Below are 25,733 nucleotides of genomic sequence, written 5' to 3'. Positions count from 1 at the left end.
AATTTAATCTCTTCTTATGACTTTATCTTGTAATGTAAGCAATAACTGAACAATCAAGTTTTTGCAATTTCTAGATGTGGTTTTGGTTTGAATACAGAGAAACTATTTTGCTACAAATTCTTATTATTTTTTTTTTTTACACATTGTGTTGGTAGAGATTCAGTTATGGAATGGAATGTTCACCTGTAATTCTTCTTCAATTGTTATTTTAGCAAACTTTGATCATACAGAGCTCACTTGGGTATTCTCATTGTATAATATTGAAAATACAGCAGAGAAACTAGAGTTCAGTTCTCAAAACTGACAAACTTTATTCCTTGTAAGAGAAATTACTTTTCTGGTCTAAGACATTCATCCCAATATGAGTAAATATAAGTGGTAAGTGTATTTATCTTCTTAATCTCCTTTAGCAGTCCAATTTCATGTTTTCCATACGAGCAGAGTTTGAAATCATAGTAAAATATTGAATTGTCCAGGATAGCTCTCTTATATTGATGATGCACAGTGTTTGCTTTATCATCAGTGGGAAATCAATGCCTGACACAATTTCACCTCAGAAGAGAGGACAGGTTTTGATTAAAGTTATTTGTTAGATAAATGTCATTGTTTTGCTCTGTTCCTTCAAACTGCTCCATGTTTGGCAAAAATAAGTGATGATGTTATGTTTAAATTAATAAAGTGATATATAACAATATTCTTCATTAGCCCAGGCCTCTTCCTTTTAGTAGTGGAAGTTACAGAATGGATATAAATCAGATGCCTACAGTATCCTTTAAAATGATATCTAGGGACATTCTGACATATTTTAAAATTAATGAGGTTATTTATAATGTAAAAACAACTTTGCCCTGATCTATTTCACATTTAATTCCTATGTAAGTTTTGTAAACAGAGATCATTACAACCCTCTGATATCGCAAGATGTAGGGAGTCATTTAATGTCCCTAATCCTCTATGATTATTTCACAATGATCACCCCAGGCCTTCTCTAATGGCTATTCTGATTATGAAGCTTCTTTCAAATATGCAAATTCAATATTGAAAGAGATTGCTAGCTACTGCTATTCAAAATTTTCATTATTCAGGTATAATTTTGCTACCATATATGTCATTTGTTATTAAGGTATGAAAAACAAAACCCAAAGAGCAAGAGAAACCAAAACTAACCCTCGAGCCAAAAAATAAAAATAGATTTATATTCTTTAGTATCTTCCATCTTCAAAATCACAATAATTTTCTAAAAAGTTGGGTGTAAAATATCTTTAGTACTTTATTAGTTTAAAAAATGACTAAGGAAGACATAACTAAATACATAATAATAATAATTCTGTTTTGACTAACAATTACATACTATTGTATCATAAAGTAGTTGAATATTGATTGAAGATTATGGGGATATATTGCCTATGCTTTATAGACAAGAATGAAAGCCAGGTATCTGCTCTAATTTTTTTTTACTTGTTGTGCTTTGGTGGTGCCCAACACTGTACAGAAACAAATGTAAAGACCAAGAGGTTTGCAGTTTAAGAGCCTGATCCTCCAAACACTTCAGGTTCCAGCCCAGGGACCCTATCATCAGCAGCCAAGGTCTACACTGTCTCAACAATCACTGCTCTTTCCCTTGGCTTCTTCCTAAATCGTGTTTCACAGGCTTTCATCCCCCAGAACACATCTGGGTATATCCCTTCCATCGGGGACAGGATCTCAGGGCTTTGGCTCCCCTTTGGGCTTCATCCTACCCACTTCTCTGTGCCCAGAGAGTGACTGTACACTCTCTCCTTGCCACCCGCTTCTGTCTCTCGACTCCCTGGCTTTAGACAAGTTGTCAAGCTGTCAGGAGTGGCTCAGGAGCATGAAAACCAATTTCAGGGCATACTGTTAAGAAGCAGGGCATAACCCCAAACTGGCTGTGAGTTCTATACTTAGATTTTACCAAGCAAATATCAAGTGTGAACTCCTCAAGCACTATAACAGCCTTAACATAGAGTCACAGAGTCTCCTTGGGTACTCTGGTCTATCTTGCCACCCAGTTAAGCTTGCCTTTGTGATAGATGGTCTCTTACACTAAAAATCACAACAATATTCAGGTTATTCCCAGTCCCAAAGGACCAGTTACTTACCCCAGGTCAGTTACACCTTAGATCCTACACCAAAAACAAGGCTTGTAGCCAATCCTATAATAAACTAACTAAACATTTATTAACTAAGAAAAAGAAATTAGAGAAATATTTACCAGGGTAGCAGGTAAACACACACATATGAATTACAGTCTTATGCAAGAGAACAGGGGTCGGCAACCTTTCAGAAGCGGTGTGCCGAGTCTTCATTTATTCACTCTAATTTAAGGTTTCATGTGCCAGTAATACATTTTAATGTTTTTTAGAAGGTCTCTCTCTACAAGTCTATATATTATGTAACTAAACTATTGTTGTATTGTAAAATAAACAAGGTTTTCAAAATGTTTAAGAAGCTTCATTTAAAATTAAATTAGAACGTTGATCTTACGCCACTGGCCCACTCAAACTGCTGCTGGTCTGGGGTTCTGTTCACCTAGGCCGACAGTGGGCTGAATGGCGCCTGCAGCCAGGACCCCAGCTGGGAAGGGTCTGGCAGCCAGAACCCCAGACCAGCAGCGGGCTGTGCGGGGCCAGCAGCCAGGACCCCAGACTGGCAGTGGGCTGAGCCGCTCAGTGCACTGCCGCTCAGGGGTTCCATTTGCTGGTTCCTGCCAGCTGGGATCCTGGCTGCCGGACCCACTCAACCCACTGCCAGTCTGGGGTCCTGGCCCCGCCCACATACAGGGGGTACCTACCTTCTCCCTGGTTCTGGCCCATTCTCTTCCTCTCTCTGCACTGAGCTGAGGGTGGGAGTGGACCGAGCACAGGGCTGGGGGTGAACAGGCCAGGAGCTAAAATGAGGGAGGGGGCTCAGGGTTGGGGCAAGAGGTTTGGGTGTGGAGGCACTTACCTGGGCAGCTCCCATTTGGTGTGAGGGGTGCAGGTGAGAATGTGAGTGGGGGTGAAGGAGCTCCCATTTGGTGCTCAGGGTGGGAGTGAGGATGTGGGGGAGTGCAGGTGTCCGGGTAGGGGGGCTGGGTATGTGTGGGGGTGCCAGAGTCAGGGCTAGGGTCATGGGTGGGGGGTGAAGGAGTCAACAGAGGGCTGGATGGTACAGGGCTCAGGGCAGGGGCCTGGGGTGTGTGGAGGGGTGCAGGGCTCAGGGCAGAAGGCTGTGTGACTGCCCCCCCAGAACCCGCAATGCCCCCCCACTCCTTGTCCTGACTACCCCCTCCTGGGACCCCACCCCCTATCTAAGCCTCCCTGTCCCTTGTCCCCTGATTGCCTCCCTAGGACCCAGCCCCTACTTGTCCCCTGACTGCCCCAACCCTTACCCACACCCCCGCACCCAGACAGAACCCCCTGGACTCTCATGTCCCATCCAACCACTCCCTGCCCCCTGACAGGACCCCCCCAGAACTCTTGACCCATACAACCACCCCCGCTCCCTGCTTGCCCAACCCCTCTCCACACCCCTGCCTCCTGACAGCACCTCAGAACTCCCAACTCATCCATCCTCCCCAGCTCCTTGTCTCCTGACCACCCCCTCCAGATACACCCCAACCTAACTGCCCCCCAACCCTCCTTGCTCCCTGTCCCCTGACTGCCCTGACCCCTATCCACCCCCTAACAGACCCCGGGACTTTCATGCCCCATCCAACCTCTCCTGCTCCCTGACTGCCCCCTCCAGAGACACCCGCCCCTAACCACGCCCTGGGGTCCCACCCACCCTGCTGCCTGTCCCTTGATGGCCCCCACCCCTTACCCAACCCCTGGCCCCAGACCCCTTACCATGAGACTCCCTGCTCACCTGGAACCCTTCCTCCACGCGCCCGCACACAGCCCTGCTCCGCCCCTCAGAGCGCTGCGTGAGTGGTGGGGCTCTGGATAAGCGGGGAGCATCTCCCTCCCCACGGAGCTAATCACTGCTCCGCAGGAGCGCGCAGCCCCGGCCCCCAGAGTGCTGTGCGCAGCGCCAGGGTGCCAGGAGAAGGCGGAGTAGGGGCCAGCAGCTTGCTGCGCTCGGCCAGATGCTCTGGCCGGAGAGCGAGGACCCTGCAGCTTGCCGCGTCAGCAGGATTTTTAATGGCACGCGGAGTCCCAGCAGGCAGTCGTGTGCCATTAAAAAACAGCTCATGTGCCATCACTTGCCGACCCCTGCAATAGAAGCTGCTGAAATATGCAAACTCTCTGAGTATGTCTACACAGAAAAGAAAATCCTGTCGTCGGCCCTGCAGGATCCTGGAGCCTGGGTACCCATCTGAGTCCAGAAGTCTACACAGCAATGAAACAGCCACATGAGCCCGATCGACGGTAGCCCAAGTCAGCTGGCACAAGCAAGCTGCAGCTTTTTCCTTGCTGTCTAGACATATCCTATGTGTCTTCTAGGGCTAACCCAGGCTAAGCAGCTCTGGATTCCTTGCTTATGCTTAGAAATCTTGCCCTCCCAAAGTCCAAGCAGCATAGAAACAGTTTCCCCTTGCCAAGGATTTTTATTCTCTTCCCCCAGAATTCAAACTGTTGGGTGAGTCCTTGTGCATATCTTCTGTTCATGGATCCAGGGGAGCAATCAACAAAGTCTTTTGTCTTCTGATGTTCCACCAAGGTTTGCCTGGTGTCTATAGACCTTCTTCTGTTGGGCAGGAGATAATACCTCCTGTGGTAAAATAGTATTTCAACACTTGGTAATGCTTCTCTCCTGACTGATGTTTTTATGGTTTCAGTGCAAACACTTTTACAATTACAAAGCAAACACTTAAATATTGCCTTATAACATGGGATATAGATATTATAAATGAGATTAATGCATGCAGCAACTTACAAGCATTTTATAAAGTCTAAACATATTTTCGTAAACCTAATATCTATTTTAACAATACTAACACACAGGGGACCGAGACTGGTTTCCAGTTATGCATTTGTCAGTGTTCAGTTGAGGCATAAGGGCCTTGACATGAGCAGGCACCTGGTCTGCCAAGCATCACACAAGCCCAGACTGCTCCTCCCCAGCTGGGCTTCATCTTTAATTAGTGCTCATTAGTCAAGCTTGACTGTCCCCGAGGTGCAGCCTTAAACTAATTGGCTCATTTAAACTCAGTCAGAGCTTGTGTGGGATACCCCATCATGAGCACTATTCACTAAACAACCAGAGATAATGGTTGGGATGTGACCAAATATGTCAAGATAATGTTAAATTACAGCATGCATCTTGTTAGATTACTGGTTCATTATTTATACATTTTATATTTTAATGTGTTATGTGTAGTGTTTGCATCATCTGACATGTACATCCAGTACACTGAGTTATATATTGTTGTAACGTACTGACAGATAAATGATACTAGGCACTGGCGTACATTGAAGAGGTTCAGATCCCCACTGCCTCTGGGTAGGTTCAGGCACGATGCCTTTCTCAGTGGCCTGGTAGGCAGAAGGAAGTGCAAATGGTGCGTTTCTTCCCCCCAATGTATCTGACTTGCTTAGTGACTAATGCAAAGAGGAGAGAGAGACTGTCATGGCTGAACTTCCTTTCCACAACTTTGGAGCAATGCATCCCCTTGGGAACGTGCTCAGGGAGTAGCCTTCCCATATGCTGCAACTGCAGTGGAGTAGTGTCCATGACCGGTGAAGGCTCTTTGCAAAGTCTGCTTTCCCATGTACCCTGGCAAAGACCAGTTATAGTACAGTCCCATGTGTGATGCAGCAAAACAGTCATAGTTACTGTAGCTGGAGCTATTTAAAATATTTTTGTTACAGTGAAATACAATTTAATGAAGGTAACAAAATTATAGTAGCTCTGGCTTTATTGAATTTTGTTTGCAAATTAGTGATACAAATTAGATTGACAGCCACGAAGGGTCTCATCAAGAGTTACTGATCCATTAAGTAAATATTGACCTTAAAGTTAGCAGATGAACTTCAAGTGAAGAATTGCCTTGAGAGACAGTGTATTTGGGAATCACTTAAAACAGAAGCCAATACAAATATTGTTCTGTAGTCTGTTGTTTTTTAGACATTTGCATTCTAAAAATTACAGAAGATAGAGTTGAAAATGCTGTTGCCATATTTATAATTAATATAGTCTGCCAACACTCTTTATTTACTTGCAACAAACACAATATTCCATACAGGCCTAGATCCAAAGCGAAGGAGGGCTCAGTGAAGCTCAGGAGGACTATGAAAGTGGCTTTTGATGTTTCTCTGATCCTGGATTAGCCAGCTAACAGCAGCAGGCAGGGATGAAATGGCAGCTAGACATTGATGAGGCGTAGGAAAGTCCTGGCAATGCCCTTTATACCAGAGGAGGAGTACATAGGAGTGGTGACTACGTCACTGGAGGAGCCTCCTCCAGGGGAGTAATCTTCCTGCAAGTGAACACCCTGGTTTCAAGGCCAGAATCCACTCATTTGTGGCCATACAGCACTCAGATGTGGGCTACTCATTGTAATGTTTCAGCAGTTTTGGTTTAGTCAATATGTAATTTTGACTTGAGTGCATTGAAAACCATTTTCTAAAACAATCTTTGCAGCTTTTAGTAAGTATTATAACAGAACAGCTTATCACTCAGGGGGAAGTTAAGTTTGAGATCCTATTTATAGGGATATAAAAGCATGAGTTTCCTTAGTGGTATTTCATTTGTGATCAGTTATATATAACTTTTTAAAGTCATTGGGAATCTTCTACAAGATAATATTTTGAAGTAGTATGACAATCAGGTTGTCCACTTTTCAAAGTATCCCAGGCAGCTGCTTCATGTTCTTATAGGCTAGATAGATCCAACTTAAAAGGGTGCATGGTGGGATAGATGCTTTTGAAATAAGAGAAGCTTTCCTTTAGTGCCTACCTAACCTCTTGATCATCATCCTGCTAATGCCCTCAGCAGCTATACCTGCTGTGCTGTGTGGATTTCCAGTGAAATATAGGGAGGTAGGAGGGTATGCCCTGAGCGTTGTATGGCTTCACTAACACTGTTTTGGGGATAGGCTTTCCACACCAAATGGTGACCTAAGAAAATGCACTGCTATCAATGCCATTTCTATCCTATGTGCTGCACTGGAATGTAGTGGCATTCCTTTAAATATCAATGTTTAACTGGAACTTCACTGAGGACATAGTATTGCATACAGATGGCTGCCCGGGACCAAAGGGGGTATTTTCCTCTATATATATGTTACCTGGTATAATACACAGTGTGCATCATGGTTATACTCTTAATTTACTTATTGAATGGTGAAATTTGGGCTTAAAATGTACAGATTATCTGTGAAACAGTAGTTTATTACACGGACAGTTTATTAAACACCTCAAACTTCACTTACTATAAAAACACCCCTTTAAAAAAACAATAACAAAAAAACTGGTCTCTGTATCCAGAAATATTTCATTTTCTTCAACACCTGCTTAGGGCTGCAATTTCAGGTAAGATTTCAGCTATTCAGCTCAGTAACTCACCAGGATACTCTAACTCCTCACTTAAAGTCTTCCCGGTTAACGTTGTTTCATTATTAGGTTGCTGATCTATTAGAGAACATACCTGTTTAAAGTTGCACAATGTTCCAGCATAAGATTGTTTGGCTTGCCCCATTCCACTCGCCCTGTGCTCCTGCCGTGGAGCGGGGTCTGGGGCTTGCCCGCTTCCTGGCCTGAATGCTGGGCGGATGGAGCAGGGTAAGCCCCTGCACCCCAACTCTGCTTCCCAGCTGGAATGCCAGGCAGGTGGAGCGGGGCAAGGCAAGGCCCTGCACCCTGACCCCGCTACGCCCCTGCCTCAACTAAGCTTCATAATCATCATTGGTGAGTACCGTATTAAATTGTTTGTTTAAAAGTATTTAAAACTTATACTGTATGTGTATATACTGTCTTTTGTCTGGAGAAAAAAATTCCCTGGAACCTACTTCCCCCATTTACATTAATTCTTATGGGGAAATTGGATTTGCTTATCATTTCACTTAAAGTAGCAGGAACATAACTACAACGTTAAGCAAGGATTTACTGCACTGGGTAATTCTGCAAACACAGGTGCCTATATTTGCAATTGTGCTGTCCCTCTGCTTTGCCTGTTTGCTCCATTCTTGTGAGTAGGCAATGTATACAAACATACTGCTCAAGGGTTCTGCTTTCTGAGCCTTTGGGGGATTCTTTGTGACAGATGTTACAAACATAAGCAACATCTTTACAGTCCATTGTTTCAAATTTATAAAGGTTTTTTATACGTTGGAGCCAGTCCTTGAAAACATGAAAACTTTCCTTTTGAAATTTAAGTTAATTATAGTAAATAAAAAAAGTTTTAAAATTTAAAGGGGTTGAAAGATTCAGATTGATCTGAACCAAAATTTTGTTGAGATTGCCAGTTCATTAAGTTTCCCAGATTTTGACATTTCATCCTGATTTGAGATGGGAACATTTTTTTTTTGAATTCTTATAAATTTTCCCTGGAAGGAAAAACTGTTTCCAGCCCAACTCTACCTGAGACAGTTACAGACTTACATTTTATTATTATTTCCTTGCAATAAGATAAAAAAACCCAAGTGTAATATGTTCAGATTTCCTGAGACAAGGTAGGTGAGGTAGTATCTTTTATTGGACCAACTTTTAGTGGTGATACAGATAAACTTTCGAGCAGCTACACAGAGCTCTTTCTTAGATCTAAGGAAGCTACTCCGATAGTTTAACATAAGTGGTTAACACAGTAGTTAATATAAGGAACTATTCAAGGTAAAGTGGCCCATTAACATCCCTGTAGCCATAGGACAAAAAAGGGGGGGGGGTGTTAATGGGATATAAATTATTGTAATAAGCCATAAATCCAGTGTCTCTGTTCAGTCCATGACTTTTAGTGTCTGTCAGAATTATGAATTGAGTCTCTTAGGCTCGTCTTTCGAAAGTGTTGTGCAAGTTTCCTTTGAGGATAAGGACTGATAGGTCAGATATAAAGTGATTGCTGTGTAAAAAGTGTTCACCCACCATTGAGATGGTGTTTTTGTCTTTTATCATTTTCTTGTGAGACTTCATTTGAAAGCGTAGTGATTATATGGTTTCATCTACATAGTTGTTATCAGGGCATTTAGTGCATTGATGAGGTATAGCACATGTTGTGATAGGCACATGTAGGACACATGGATCTTGAAAGGTGTGTTGTGAGGGGTGTTGATCCTTGTAGCAGTAGAGATAAGTCTACAGATTTTGTATCTCTTGTTCTGGCAGGGTCTGCTGCCTCTTTGAGTAGGTATATCCTGTTCTGTGGGGAGCTTGTTTATGGTGATGAGCTTGAAGAGGTTAGGAGTTGTTTGAAGGCCAGAAGACAGAGTTCAGGAAAGATTTATTTCAAGATAGGGTCCCCATCAAGTATGGGTTACAGTTGTTTGATAATACCCCATATAGGATCCAGTGTGGGGTGGTAGGTGACAACTAGGGTTGTGTGGTTGGAAGGGGTTTTGTGTCTGTAATGAAGCAGGTTCGCTTGGGGTATTTGGGTAGCCCATTCCATGATTCAGTCTACTTCTTTGGTGGAGAGTCCTTGTTTGATGAAGGCGGTTATGAGTGTGTTAAGGTGTATATCTCAGACTTTCTCCTCAGAGCATATTTTGTAGTATCTGAGTGCCTGGCTGTTGATACGATTTGTTGGTGTGTGTGGGGCGCTTACTGGATCAATAAAGGTAGGTGTGGTGATCCATGGGTTTCTGGTATATAATTGTTTGTAGGATTCCATTGTTAAAGCTGATTGTGGTGTCCAGGAAGTTGATGCTAGTGTGTGAGTAGTCCAGAGAAAGTTTAAATGATGGGTGATGATTGTTGAAGTTGTGGTGGAAATCTATGCGGTAGTTTAAATCATCTGTCCAGAGGATAAAAATATCATTGATGTATTTCAGTTATATGATTGGTTTCGTGGAGCATTTGTCCAGAAATTCTTTCTTCAAAAGCCTATTTCAGAATTGAAGTAACTTTACAGTGAGAGTGGGTTTTTTTTCTAATATCTAATTTAAATCTCCATTGTTGCAGATTAAGCCCGTTATTTCTTATCCTACCTTCAGTGGACATGGAAAATAAATACATTGATCACTGTCCTCTGTATAACAGCCCTTCACATATTTGAAGTCTGTTATTAGGTCCACCCCTTAGTCTCTTTTTCTAAAGAATAAACATGCCCCATTTTTAAAATCATTCCTCACAGGTCAAGTTTTCTAAACTTTTATCATTTTTCTTACTCTTCTCTGGACTCTCTCCAATTTGTCCGCATTTTTGCTAAGATGTTGCACCCAGAATTGGACACAGTACTCCAACTGAGGCATCACCAGTAAAATGTAGAGCAAGACAATTACTTTCTGTGTCTTATGTAGAACACTCTTATTAGTACATACCAGAATGATATTAGCCTTTTTCACAACTGAATCACATTGTTGACTCATATTCAGTTTGTGACCCACTATAACCCCAGCAGTACTACCACCTAGCCAGTTATTCCCCATTTTGTAGTTGTGCACTTTATTTTTCTTTCCTAAGTGTAGAACTTAGCACTTGTCTTTATTGAATTTCATCTTGATTTCAGACCAATTCTCCATTTTTTTCAAAGTCATTTTGAAGTCTAATCCCATCCTCCAAAATGCTTGCAACCACTCTCAGGTTGGTGTCATCCTCAAATTTTAGAAGCAAACTCTCCACTGCATTATCCAAGTCAGTAGTGAAAATATTGAATAGCATAGAACCTTGCTAGATATGGCCTCCAAATTTCACAGCGAATCATTAATAACTACCTTTCGAGTACAATTTTCAACTAGTATGCACCCACCCTATCGTAATTTCATCTAGATCACATTTCCTTAGTTTGTTTATGAGAATATCATATGGGACTGTGTCAAAAGCCTTACTAAAATCAAGATATATCATGTCTACTACTTCCTACCAAACACTAGTCCAGCAATCCTGTCAAAGAAGGAAATTAGGTTGGTTTGACACGATTTGTTCTTGACAAATCCATGCTGGCTATTCCTTATGCCGTATTATTCCTCAGGTGCTTACAAATTGATTGTTTAATAATTTTTACCAGTAATTTTCCAAGTATCAAAGTTATAATTCCCCAGGTCCTCTATAGTCCCCTTTTTAAAGATAGCCCTCTGGGATCTTGCCTATCCTCTGTGACTTTGCCCATCCTCTGTGAGTTAGAAAAGATAATTGCTAAATGATTGAGAGAGCAATCTTAAAGTAATACAAAAATTACCATCATACAATTTTGTCTCATTTCATTTTATATAGTGTGATGTAAATGCTCAGTCTTGCCATCTGCAAGACTGAAATAATCTGTATATTGTATCCTTAGCTTCCTTCTCCCTGTGGATTTATGTCGTAGACTCCTGAAGCATCCTACCATGTATCCTTCTCTTTAAATCCCACAACCCAAGATTGGTAAGCACCCAGATCGGGATGAGGAGAAGACTCAAAATTGACTTCAGAGTCAGTCAACATCACTCCTAGATCAGCTGGTAGGCAACATTACTGAGAAATATGATAGCATCCCTTTTCTTTGCAGACAAAATATGCTGCAACCACTGTGCTGCCAATTTTCATGTGGCTTATCTACTGCAGGGTACACAGAAAGTAAAAAATTGTAGACTTCATATTGTATCAATTTAAAGAGAAAATAATGTTGAAGTCTTCACATAAAAAGGAGTCTGTTGGGATATACTTGATATTGTTTTTCTTTGAAGAATCAAACAAAAGGAGAGTTGGATCAATTTCAGTGAAATATTAACATTATCAGCATTGTGTTTTAGACTACTTGGGATGAAAAAGAAAAATGAATACTAAGATTTTTCAAATGTTATATCCAGCTCTACAATATAATAGGTGTGATCTGTGATGGGATCAGCAAAATATCACTTTAGTATTTGGCTATTCAAATGGTGGGGGAAGTATTATTTTTAATTAACTGCAACATATTAATGCTCTGGTGTATTTGCTGCACAATATTAAAATGAAGAATTTTGGCCATATTTTTAGCACTAGAAATAACCTAATGAAAAATTACATTGATAGTAAAGTCAATTTCATTCATTTTGAAATATTGGATTAAAATGAATTGTTTTTCCATTTTATTGTGCTTATTGAGATCTTATCATTTGTCATCTTGTTATTTGTTTAAAAATAAGATAAGTTCTACCGTCATTATACTGGTTTTCAGTTACTTAGCCTATTAGCTCAGTCTTAAACTGATTTATTGTCAGTCACTCCTTTTTTTAAAAGTAGTTTTACCCATAGAATTAGTTGTAGACTCATGTTATGAAATGTGAGTTATTAGCTTGGTCTTGGGGACAAAAGGTTTGACTTAGAAAATGGAGCTTTAGCTGCTTCCTTTCTTGTTGTTATGTTGACCAGAGGCACTAATGTGTTAAGCATTATATACACATACTGTGAAAATATGGTGCCTGCCCCAAATAGCTTACTATCTACATATATGCTAGATGCCTGCAACAAGTATGGGTGAGGGGTACTAAGTAACAGTGAGATGATTACAATTACTTTAATTAACAACCTCTCCCTTACCTTCAACATGCTTCATTTGTATTCTTTGGGTGAGCTAGAATAAGAGTTGGGTCTTCATTCCTTGCTAGATTTTTGTCAACTGATCTATCACAACTTGCAGGTGAAAATCTTTGGCTTGACAGCCCTGGAGACGGAAGCCCTCTTTATGCACAGAATAGATATAGCAGAGGCAAAGCTAGCTTCTTCACGTTTCTGGGTCAATGTACCTCAGACCTGAACTAGAAGGAGTGCTTCTTTGTGGCTAAGAGGCTCCTTCATTTCTTGACCTGTTGGATGGTGAATTATACTAACTGGTTGTGGTTTTGTTACGTTGACACATGCCCACTAAGTGCTGCACAGAGATCACCAGCTGATTTTGCAAAGTCTACTGAACAGTCATCAGACAGTAACACCTGATTTCATGTTTGTCATAATCTAGGTAAACAGAAATAATAATAATTTATGGCTGTGATATGCCATCTATCAAGGGACTGCAAGCCATAGTGTTATTCCCAATATAAGGGCAATTGGGGTTTCTCTATCTCAGCTGAGACGTAATTCGTATATATATATATGTGTGTGTGTATGCAATTATGTATGCAAAACCTCAGTATTCATACGTGTACAGCCCAATTAGAAAAACCAAACCAAACAAAAAGAAACCGCCAACCCTGATGTGCTACTGTATTTAACACATAGGTCTCACAAGAATTTCTCCCCTTAGTTTGTGATAAGTAGAGAGGGGGAGGTGGGGGACTGCAGAATCTATTCTCATTTAAACCAAAGTGCTTTCTCAGAAAGGAAGCACTTAACTGAATATGGCAAATAAATTTATAGTTAAGTGGATTTTATGGGAATGTTTATCCTTCTGTTTGTGTAAACTATACTGAATGTTTTGATAATGAGAGAGTTCAACTTGTGTATTTGAATGAAGTGTGAGTGAGTGGAAATCTTTTAGTAAACACATTTGGTGCAATAATGGATATTCTAATGGCAAAAAAAATAGTACTTTGCAGAAGTATTTTTGTAAACTCCAGCAATGTCATCTCAAGCAAAGAGGATTTAGCAGTACAGAAAAGGGGGTGAAGCAGGAAAACCGCTATTAGAGACAGGGAAAAACTTTGTTCAATATGGACACTAATTGAGGCAAGGGTCCTGAAGAAATGTTACTAAGGTCATGGCTACACTTGCAGGTGTAGAGCATTAGGAGTTAAACCAGCCTTGGAGACCACAGCAGGGAAAGTGCTGCCGTGTGTTCACACTGTCAGCTGCAAGCCCACTGGCATGGCCACATTTGCAGCACTTGTAGCAGCATTGGGAGCGGTGCATCTATCCCACAGAACACCTCTTCCCATTCTGGGGCTGTGGCTTGTGGGAAAGGGGTTGGGGAATGCGGGGCATTCTGGGTCCTGTCCCAATGCCCTGTGATGCATCGCTTTGCACCCAGCAATCCCTGTGCTTCTGTCCACATTTGGCATCATCTTTCAACGTTTTTTGTATTACGCTCTCTGTCTTCCTTTTTGACCTGTGGGAATTAATCCTGAACTTGTGAGGAATATGCTGATGGGTCTCGCCAGCACATCACGAACTGCAGTCGAGTTACTCCTTAAGCTTCAAACTGACAATGAGGAGTCTGACGAAGATCTCAACTCACATAATGCATATGACACAAGATTGCTTGTGGCATTCATGGACATGCTCACCACAGTGGAACGCTGCTTTTGGGCCCAGGAAACAAGCACTGAGTGGTGGGATCACATCGTCATGCAAGTCTGGGATGACGAGCAGTGGCTGCAGAACTTTCAGATGAGAAAAGCCACTTTCATGGGACTGTGTGCTGAGCTCGACCCCACCCTGCAGCACAAGGACACAAGATTGAGAGCTGCCCTGCCAGTGAAGAAGTGGGTAGCTATTGCAATCTGGAAGCTGGGAACTCCAGACAGCTACCAATCGGTGGTTAACCAGTTTGGAGTGGGAAAGTTGACCATTGGAATCGTGTTGATGCAAGTTTTCAGGGCTATTAATCGCATCATGCTCAGAAGAACCGTGACTCTGCGTAACGTATGTGACATTGTGGCTGGCTTTGCACAAATGGGTTTCCCTAACTGAGGAGGGGTGATAGATGGGACACATATTCCAATTCTGGCACGAGCCCACCTAGCCTCTGAGTACATTAATCGGAAGGGGTATTTCTCTATGATTCTCCAGGTGCTTGTGGATCACCGTGAGCATCGCATTGACATTAATACAGGCTGGTCTGGAAAGGTGCACTATGCACGCATCTTTCAGAACATTAGAGGAGTGAAGTTCTGGAATAGCGTGCCAAGGGGAGTAGTGGGGACAAAAAACATATCTGGCTTCAAGACTAAACTTGATAAGTTTATGGAGGGGAGGGTATGATGGGATAGCCTAATTTTGACAATTAATTGATCTTTGATTATTAGCAGGTAAATAGGCCCAATGGTCTGTGATGGGGTGGGATTTGAGTTACTACAGAGAATGCTTTCCTGGGTGCTGGCTGGTTGAGTCTTGCCCACATGCTTAGGGTTTAACTGATCTCCATATTTGGGATCAGGAAGGAATTTTCCTCCAGGGAAGATTGGCAGAGGCCCTGGAGGTTTTTCGCCTTCCTCTGCAGCATGGGCACAGGTCACTTGCTGGAGGATTCTCTGCACCTTGAGGTCTTTAAACCATGATTTGAGGACTTCAATAACTCAGAGATAGATTAGGGGTTTGTTACAAGAGTGGGTGGGTGAGATTCTGTGGCCTGCATTGTGCAGGAGGTCAGACAAGATGACCATAATGGTCCCTTCTGACCGTAAGTCTATGAATCTATGAAACACAAGCCTGTTCAGGAAGCTACAAGCCAGGACATTCTTCCCAGACCAGAAGATCACCACAGGGGAAGTCAAAATGCCCACTCTGTTCCTTGGAGACCCCGCTTACCCTTCAATGCCATGACTTATGAAACCCTACACAAGGAGTCTTGACAGCAGCAAGGAGCAGTTCAACAGCAGGCTGAGCCAGTGCAGAATGACAGTGGAGTATGCTTTTGGCCATTAAAGGGCCACTGGCGCTATCTGTATGGGAAGCTGGACATGGCCAATGACACAATCCCCGCGGTTATATCCATGAGCTGTACACTCTATAACTTTTGTGAAGGGAAGGGTGAAAGCTTCACTCAGGCATGGACCTTTGAAGTTCAACACCTGGAGGCTGAATTTGAACAGCCAGAGACCAGAGCTATTAGAGGGGCCCAGCATGGGGCTGTAAGGATTAGGGATGCCTTGAGGGAGCAATTTGATGCTGAAAGCCACCAGTAATATTTGGTGCCCTGAATGGGAGTGAAGTGCAGTGGTTCCAATGTTAGTAGGAGTCTGTGTTTGCTATGTATGATGCACTGACTTGCAGGGCATGTTGCTTTCCTGGGATACGGTATCTTTTACTTAATGCAATAATAAAGAATGTTTTCAAAGCCAAAAATTTCATTTATTGAAAAGAAAATTCATTTATTGAAAAGAAACAGAAACAGAGAGGGCATGACACATCTGTGCTGTGAGGGACAAGGGAAGGGGGTGAGGTGGGGAATGAGACAATCAGAAATTTGCGTATGTCCTGTTATCATACTCAGCCTTCCTGTCTGGAGTGCCGTGCAATGAGTGCTGCACTTCAGGATGGCTAAAATGCACGGTGATGGGAGTTGAGTGCAGTGAGTAAGGGTCATAATTTGCAGGGCTGGGTGGTGAAATTATAGGTATTGGAGACAGCTGGTGGCGATAAGAATCCAGAGGTTGGGGAAAGTGCGTTGGCAGTGACATGGGGGCACAAGGGAAAGAGTTTTGGGACAAGAGCTGCGGGGGATGGAGGTCAGAGGCAGATGTGCTCTGTCTGCATTGCTACGAGTGCCTGTATCGAGTCTGCTTGGCGCTCCATGATGCTTAGCGCTGTGCTTTGGTACGGGCGATCCACATTCTGCTGGCAGACAGTAGCGTAGCTGGTGGAATTCAGCGGAAGCAGCTGCTTCCGCATGGCCGGAGGAGCTGCGGGGCGCCAGGCCGGCTCGGAAGTGCAGGAGGGAAGGTGAGCAGGGGGGTCCGGTCTGGGGGCATGGCCAGAGGGGAGGATCCAAGGAGGCGTGGCCAGAGGGGGAGCCAAGGGAGAGGCTTTTTTATGTTTTGGGCTCCCCCTAAGCCGAAAACCTGCTCCCATCAGCCTAGCACTGTCTACACTGGGGGTTAGGTCAGCTTAACTATGTCGCTCAGGGGTGAGGATTTTTTACACTCCTGAGTGATGTAGCTGGGTCGACTTAACTTCTGAGTTTAATCCTGGCCTGAGTGTCTGTGTGTTAAGCAGCTCCATTTCAGTGCTCTGATTCCAGCGAGGTGAAGGAAGTTTCTTGCTAGTTTCTCCCCTCTCTGCTCCTGACCCGCTATGCTTGCTAAAATGCAATTGATCTGTTCCTGCAAACTCCTCTCCCCTGCTGTGATGCTGAGTGGTTGTCTCCTTCCCTTGTTGACTTTGATGCTACTGATTACTTTCTATGTAAATTGCATTCCCATTGTCTCTTAATGTACTTTACAGATAGCAGAACCACATTCCTTTGTCTAGGGTGAGGTAACTTTAGTCCTGCCTGGCAGATATACTTTAAGAACATAATTTCCAATGTGTTTCTAATTTTGAATTTATCCTCTGTACATTCACCAGACAATAATATTAATGATCAGTATGTTATTACGTTTATATTGATAGTTCACATGACACCTTCTAGATAGCAGTTATGAAGTTAGTGGGTTGGAGTATATTCAACTGGTTAGGCCAGTTAAAACTCACTACCAGATTACAATGATACCCTTGTCTTCTTCCATTGGGATGTTGTTAGGCCAGTGGTCGGCAACCTGCGGCCCATCAGGGAAGCTGATTGCAGGCTGCGAGACATTTTGCGGATGTTGACCATCCGCAGGCACGGCCCCCTGCAGCTCCTCAGATGACTGTTCCCAGCCAATGGGAGCTGTGGGAAATGGTGGGCCACAGGGACATGCTGGCTCCTGCTTCCTGCAACTCCCATTGGCCAGGAATGGTGCTCGTTCAGCTGCACATCTACCAATGTGACATATGCCATCATGTGCCAGCAATGTCCCTCTGCCATGTACATTGGTCAAACTGGACGGTCTCTATGCAAAAGAATAAATGGACACAGATCAGACATCAAGAATTGTAAAACTCAAAAACCAGTAGGAGAGCACTTCAAGCTCCCTGGACACTCAATAATAGACTTGGAAGTGGCAATTCTTCAACAATAAAACTTCAAAAACAGATTTCAACGAAAAACTGCAGAACTAGAATTAATTTGCAAACGGGACACTATCAAATTAGGCCTGAATAAAGACTGGGAGTGGATGGGTCACTACTAAAAGTAAGTATCAGAGGGGTAGCCGTGTTAGTCTGGATCTGTAAAAGCAGCAGAGAATCCTGTGGGCACACTTGTATAGACTAAACATGCACTTTGGAGCGTTGAGGTTTCGTGGTGGTGAGATAACCACTTTTGTCAGACGCAGAGTAGTGACTGTTCCAGGGGATGTGGTAGGTTGATATAATAGCTAGCAGCAAGCTAGAAGATAACGAGATTGTTCAATCAGGGAGGATGGGGCCCTGGTTTGTCTACCGTAGAGGGTGTGAAACAAGGGGTAGGGGGGGGGGAAACTGGTTCTGTAATGGCAAAGCCATTCACAGTCTTTGTTTAGTTCCAGGTGCTGACGATGGCGCATTTTGGTGTCAATTTGGCAAAATGAACTGAAGCTCAGCGTTTCTCTTTGCAGTCTGAGTCCGGAAGTTGCTTTGCTTGCAGGTGGGCCACCTTTAGGCTGCTGTAGTGTGGCCAGCGAGGGTTGAAGTGCTCTCCTAGCAGGGTTTTTGATATTGCCATTCCTGATATCTGATTTGTGTCCATTTTCCTTTTCCGTATTAATTTTCCCTCTGCTGATACCACACCTCTTATCAACTGTTGGATGGGTGACATTCACCTTGATTGTATTGACTCAGCACTACAAAGTAATTTTCTCTCTCTTGATTTATTCACCCCTTCTTGTCAACTGTTAGAATAGGCCACTTCCACCTTTAACTGAATTGGCCTCGTTAGCACAGGACCCCGCACTGGTAAGGCAACTCCCATCTTTCTGTGTGTGATATATATACGCTTTACCTATTTTTCACTCCATGCATGATGAGTGGGTTTTTAGCCCACAAAGCTTATGCCCAAATAAATATGTATTAGTCTCTTAGGTTGCCACAGGACTCCTTGTTGTGGTTGCCCTTGAGTGTTTCATAGAGTTCCTAAATTTGACTTTGTAGGCACAGCTTTCTTCTATTCTTATATTCTTGACAGTGTAAATACAATCGGGTGAGAGAAAACAACAAGGGGCCGGTGTGCACCCTTATAGACTAACAGATTTATTTGGGCATGGGTAAAAACTCATTCTTAGATGCATGGAGTGAAAATTAACAGATGCAGCCTTATTATACTGACACATTGAAGAGGAAGGAAGTTACCTCACAGTTTGAAGAACCAGAGTTGACAGGACAATTCAATCAGTGTGGATGTAGTCCCCTCTCAATAACTTAGTCCACTCCCACACACCGTCAAACTGCAAAGAGGGCCTCATCCTCCCTGATTGAACTAACCTCGTTATCTCTAGCTTGCTTCTTGCTTGCATATATATACCTGCCCCTGGAAATTTCCACTACATGCATCCGACGAAGTGGGTATTCACCCACGAAAGTTCATGCTCAAAAATGTCTGTTAGTCTATAAGGTGCCACAGGATTCTTTGCTGCTTTCCCAATAATTGATGAAGAGGTGTCAATTCCAGGAGAGGCAAAGTTGCTTTTGTAGTGAACCAGCCACTCTCAGTCCCTATTCAAGCCCAAATTAATGGTGTTAAATGTACAAATGAATTTTAGTTTGTTTACAGACGTCCCCTCAACCGAAGCAAATACTCACCAGCAACTACACACCACGCCACAGAAACACTAACCGAGGAACCAGTCCCTGTAACAAACCCTGTTGCCTACTCTGTCCCCATATCTACTCTAGCGACACCATGAGAGGACCCAACCACATCAGCCACACGATCAGGGACTAATTCACCTGCCCATCTACTTATGTTATATATGCCATCATGTGCCAGCAATTCCCCTCTGCCATGTACATTGGCCAAACCGGACAGTCTCTACGTAAAAGAATAAATGGACACAAATCAGGCATCAGGAATGGTAACATAGAAGAGCCAGTAGGAGAACAGTTCAATCTCCCTGGATATCCTGTAACAGATTTAAAAGTACCATGCTTGAACAAAAAAACCCTTCAAACACAGACTTCAAAGAGAAACTGCAGAACTAAAATTCATTTGCAAATTTAACACCATTAAAGAAGTTCTATAACTTGAGCTATATTTTGTGAGTTATGGGCTTGAGCACTCTGGTGCTGATCCAACAGCACACATAAATACAGAACCGTGTGAATAAGTGACTTTTTTTTCATTCTGGCAGGTCAAACAAAAACTGATTATTTCTGGAATTTTCAGCAAATTGAAAAAGTTGGGAAAAGATGGTTCGACCTGAAACTAAATGTTTTGGTTCAGATATGTTAAGTAAAGCAAAGGAAATGAAGAGCTAGATTAATAGAAATGGAGGAGGAGATAGTAGTGGTGCCCTCCTCATAACCTTAGGGCATTCACCTAGGATGTAGCAGTTCCAGGTTTGACTCCTAACTCTGGAGCAAAAACTTGAACCTAGGGCTCCCACTTCCTTAGAGAGTATCCTTAGATCTGCCTTTCAGCAAATAAGCCTTGATCCAAGCTGGATCTGAGCAGTTCTTAGAGCTGGAGAAATCAGAACTATTTATCCTCATTCAAATAATAAGTGAGATGTGAAATGAGCTTCATGGTAGATAAGTTCCTTCCAGATTGTTTTATAATAGCATATTCAGTTTGTAGAGTTTCAGCTGGCAAATTAATTTAAAAGTGGTAAACATTTATAAAGGTTTCACATAGACCCAGCTATATATTGCAGAACTAGATCAGAAACTGACCCTGTTTCTGCTTTTAAACTGGCAAATACAGAGTAGTACTTAAAACAACCTCAGTGCTTTGAACAGCTATTCTTTTAGAAAGCCTGTAGAGAAATCAAAGTTTCAAAGAGATTACAGATCCTTACATATGAGTTAGAACTACACTGTGAAATTTGTCTGAACTCATGTGGTTGACCCTGTGGCACAATTGAATGAACATGTCTAGTAGATACTTCCCCAAACAAACACGTTATTTTAAAGAATTAATTTGAATCATGTTTTATACAAAGGTATTAGACCCATGATACTAGTCACTGAGTAACTAAAGAAGCCTCCCAAGAAACTCAAATTTTATTTTATTTTTTCTTTAGGGTAGTGAATTATCAGAAGGGAAAAAAAAATCTTGAGTTAAAGTTCACCAGAAAAAACACTTTTTAGAAAATACCCAACTTATTTCTATATTTACATTGCTAATCTGCAGGACTCCTGCTCTCTTTCTGTGAATACAGTCCACTGAAAGATGTACATTAGGTCTTTCAGTATCACAACAAGATGTAACAAGGACGATTATTCCCATTGTTCCCAAAAGGTACATGTCCTTTCACACTGTCATCATGCAAAGAACTGTCCCCTGCAACTTCCTATATCTGGATATTTAATATCCTTTAATTAAATGATTAAGTCCTTTTGGTAGGATGAGGGAGCTAATTCTCCCTCCAAGGATAAGGGGCAGTGGTGAAGTCTGGTATGGGGTGACAGGGTGAAGATGGGCTCAGAATTTGAGGAAGTCATGTTTGTGGGTGTATGTGCAGGAAATTTGTGGCTAGAAGCCATCAGCTGAGCTGACCAAGGTTCATAGCAGCAAATCACAGCACAGAGGTCACCAGCACATTTAAGTACAGTAATAAGATTGTTTTCAGAGTGCTCATTTTTATTTTCGGAGTATTAACTATATGATGAGCTAATAAAAACACCAGTCCTTGGCCTGAATTTTAGTCTGGGATATAGTTGTTAACCTATAAATAGGAAACACTGTCAAGTTATAATTTAAATGCTGCACGTGTGACTGACTAACTGGATTAAAATTGAACATAAATGAGTTTGGAGTGTTGGCAAGTTACTTGTATACCTTGTTGTGTGATGTTCACTAAAAATGGCTATCCTGATTTGTCCTATCACAGTGCCTTTTTTATAATGCCAGCATTAAAGAATGCTGATTGAGGTGTAACATGGACTCCATTTTAAGTTAAATGGAAAATAAAAGGATGGGATGACTATTTAGGATATGATTTATGTGTGTTATGGGGAAAAGTAACGCTCCTCCTTGAAAGGACAGGAGACTTGTTTTCTTGCAATAATTCGGTTGGATTTTTTTATTAGAGGTTTTCATTTTAGGCGCACATTATGCTGGATTAATTAATATTCTCTTCAAAAGCATGCTTTTTTAAAACAATCTTTCATGCATACATTAGTTAATTTCACCAAGAACTAGAACAACATGCAGTGCATTAGTCAGTGAGAAATCACACAAATGAGTGTCATCTTGCAACTCAGTACTTGTTTTGTCTACAGGACCATTGTTCCATAAATAAATTGCTACCTGTTTTTGTACCTGTTCTTTTTATTGGATAGCTTTCTTTGAAGTTGTCAACCATATGCATCATCAGAGTGGAAGCAGCATCTTAATTATTTAAGGTTTGCACAGCTTTTTAAGATTTAATGTTATTTACAATGACGTGATATCCTAGTGGCAAACTATCCTTGCAATTTTCATGTGGACTGTGGGCAGGATTGTGCATTTTCCTACGTGTATTCATACGGGGGCATAAAGGTGAGCAAAAACCCCTGAATGGGTGACAGATTATGGGCTACTATTCTCCTTCCCGTTCAAGTGACCAGGGTATGGAAGGAACTTGACCTCCAATACCCAGGTTACTGCAGCTGAGTTAATGCATAGAGGAACTAATCTGTACTAGGTAAAACTCTGGTGGAGATTACATGCCCCTTGGTCTCCTCCTGGGGTTTGATTCTGCACCACTGAAGTCAAGGGGAATTTTGCTATTAACTTTAATGGGAGCAGGAGCAGGGCCTTGAAACAGTGCAACTACATGCTGCCCTGTACTCAGGGATTATGGTAACTCCACAATCAATCAAATATATGCAAACTCATATTTGTGAGGGGAATGTAGGAGCATATTTAAAGCAAAAAAAGTAATTTACCCCAGCCCTCAATCTGTATATTTTCCAGTAGTAAGAGTATGGCTAACCATTCACTACTGCTTCATTATCCTCTTCCTTGCCTTTACAGTATTTTAAGGTAGATTCCTGCTCCTTTAGAGGATGTGACTCCCACAATTTTAATCACACAGGATTCTTTGCCATGCCTTAGGGGACACCATAATTAAAAACAGGCATAATAATCATCAACATTATAATGACTGTTTTATTATTAAATAAAGAAATAAAGATATTACACAAAACATCACAAAACAGAACACAGATAATAAACAATTGTTATTTCCATTGTATTCTTTCCTGTATGTCTCCCTGGAAGTTCCTTTGTGTGAACTTGGTATTGAGCTCCAATGTCATGTGTTGAGACTTGCATTTGAGTTGTTAACCAGCATTTCATGGGCTTTGTGGAAACTCATTCCTGTGTGCATGTTATTTCAGTAATTAACTGTGATGTTTTTTCTTGGTATACACAGGTTATTGGCTTTCCCTATATAAAGTAAGGAAACCAGGACAGTAAGTGTGGCAAGGGCTACATTACTTAGTAATTGACCCAGTCATTCATGGGAGTCATCTTTGTGTGATTGAACCATAACTTGGGCAGAGGGACAGCTGCACCCTGCAAGACAACTTAAAATGTTTTGGGGATTCTCAAGCAGGTGTTAGATCATTACAATGGGGGTGATCTAGAAACCTTGTTGGGGTGGGGGGAGAACTGAGATGAATTTTTTCTCCCTTTTTTAATAAAAAAGTTCTCATTTTTCAGCAAGCTCTAACCTTGATAAACATTAAACAGGGAAACAGGGAAGCCTTGTACATTTTTAAAAAAAAGAGAGAGCATTTTAAGGGAGCTCTATAAGAAGTAAGGAATTTTTAAAGGAAAGTTAAAATTAAGAACATTGAAGCTGACAGGGTCTCCGTAACTGTATTGGTTGTGACATCACAGTGTTTGACAGTTCTGAATCATTCAAAAGGAAAGAAGCGAATTCTCTTGCCTGTTGTTTATTATTCTAAATACTAATCTGTTCTAAGTTTTGGCAATAATGAGAAGTAAATGTATCAAGTATCTGCTATTTACTGAAATATGCACCTCTCTTTAAAGTTTGCTAGAGTATTTCTGTGTATCTAATTATTTTCAGTTTAGTGGGATTCTCATAAAAGTATATAACTTATTCACATAACTATTAAAATAAATATGATTAATGTTATTACAGCAACTGCTAACAGAGCTAATCATAGTGTGTCATTTATTATACCATCTTGCCATCATTTTACGTCACAATGTTTCAGTGGATTTAAATGTGACTGTATAACCAACCATATTAATGTCATAGTTCACTGTGATGAACGTGAACAGCAGAGAGCATTGACAATAATTAGTCTCTTTCATGAAGTGTTACCAAATACAGTATCTCCACAAGAACAAATTTAAGCTCATTTTAAAATCATGAAACATAGTAAATGGCTCTTCTATCAATTGATATTAAATATCTAATGAAAAGTGAAAGTCTAGTATATGCTGACAAATGGTTTCATAATTATTGTTTCCCTAGATCTTGGTGGAAGGTACTGTGGGAGATGGTTTCTGTGGAGACATTGGAATAGATGACTTGTCCTTTACAGACTGTAGCTTTTACAATGGTAAGAACAAAGTTAGAAAATAACTATAAATCTTTTTGCACCCAGAGCCCTGGGACTTGTAATTGATTCATTTTGGTTAATAATGTCAGTGGAGGAACTTGTTCTGTAATATGAAAAGCAGCTCAAATCTTGCCTCTCCTGTCTAACAGTCAAATCCCAACTAGTTTTCCCATCTGTCCAGCCCTGCTACCCAGAACCTTTCACCATCCCCTAACAGTTAGCTAGCAATGTCCTGGAAATGTCCTCAAGCAGGTTCAAGAGTGTGCTTATTGAGTACAGAAAGGAAATATTGTGGCAATTGATATCTGGAAAACTAATTAGTGAAAAGCAGAAAATGTGATTTGATTATTACCTGTTCTGTTCATTCCCTCTGAAGCACCTGGCATTGGCCACTGTTGGAAGACAGGATCCTGGGCTAGATGGACTTTTGGTCTGACACAGTGTCAGGGTTCCCTCCTCACTCTGAACTTTAGGATACAGACATAGGAACCCACATGAAGACCCCCTAAGCTTATTTCTACCAGCTTAGGTTAAAAACTCCTCTATTCCTTGGATTAGGTAACGCTGCCACCAAGTGATTTAAACAAACATTTAGGGAGGGCCACTTGGAGCCCTACCTTCCCCAAATATCTCCCCAATCCCCTACACCCCTTTTCTTGGGCAAGCTTGAGAATAATCCCCCAAGGCCCAACACCCCCCTTTCCTGGGGAGGCTTGAGAATAAATCCTCACAAATTGGTACAGATGAACACAGACCCAAACTCTTGGATCTTAAAACGATGAAAAAACAATCAGGTTCTTAAAAGAAGAATTTTAATTAAAGAAAAGATAAAAGAATTTCCTCTGTAAAATCGGGATGATAAGTACTTTACAGAATAACAAAAGACTCAAGAACATAGAGGATCTCCCCTCTAGGCAAAACCAGGGATAAACCTCCCTCTAGACAAAACCTCCCTCTAGACACGGAAAATCACAAGCCAAAATAAAAGTAAACTAACACATTCCCTTATTATTACTTACTAATTCTAATTGAGTTGGATTGCTTGCCTTCTTGATCTGTCTCTGGCAAGCACACAGAACAGACAGACAACGAACAGACAAAACAAAGCCTTTTTCCCCTCCCCAGATTTGAAAGTAACTTGTCCCCTTATTGGTCCTTTTGGTCAGGTGCCAGCTAGGTTACTTGAGCTTCTTAACTCTTTGCAGGTAAAAGGATTTTGTGCCT

The 25,733-nt window shown here is 41.7% G+C and overlaps 1 protein-coding gene across 1 annotated transcript in view; it reads left to right on the top strand.

Annotated features, from left to right (window-relative positions):
- Window positions 1-25,733, top strand: part of MALRD1 (MAM and LDL receptor class A domain containing 1) — a 435,870-nt gene that overhangs the window by 115,953 nt on the left and 294,184 nt on the right. The window contains 1 exon segment of the mRNA XM_075061940.1: window positions 24,422-24,509. Coding sequence (XP_074918041.1) covers window positions 24,422-24,509 — 88 coding nt within the window.

This window comes from Chelonoidis abingdonii, chromosome 2 (assembly GCF_003597395.2).
Source record: "Chelonoidis abingdonii isolate Lonesome George chromosome 2, CheloAbing_2.0, whole genome shotgun sequence".
Lineage (NCBI taxonomy): Eukaryota > Metazoa > Chordata > Testudines > Testudinidae > Chelonoidis > Chelonoidis abingdonii.
This window is presented reverse-complemented; position numbering and strand designations above follow the sequence as displayed.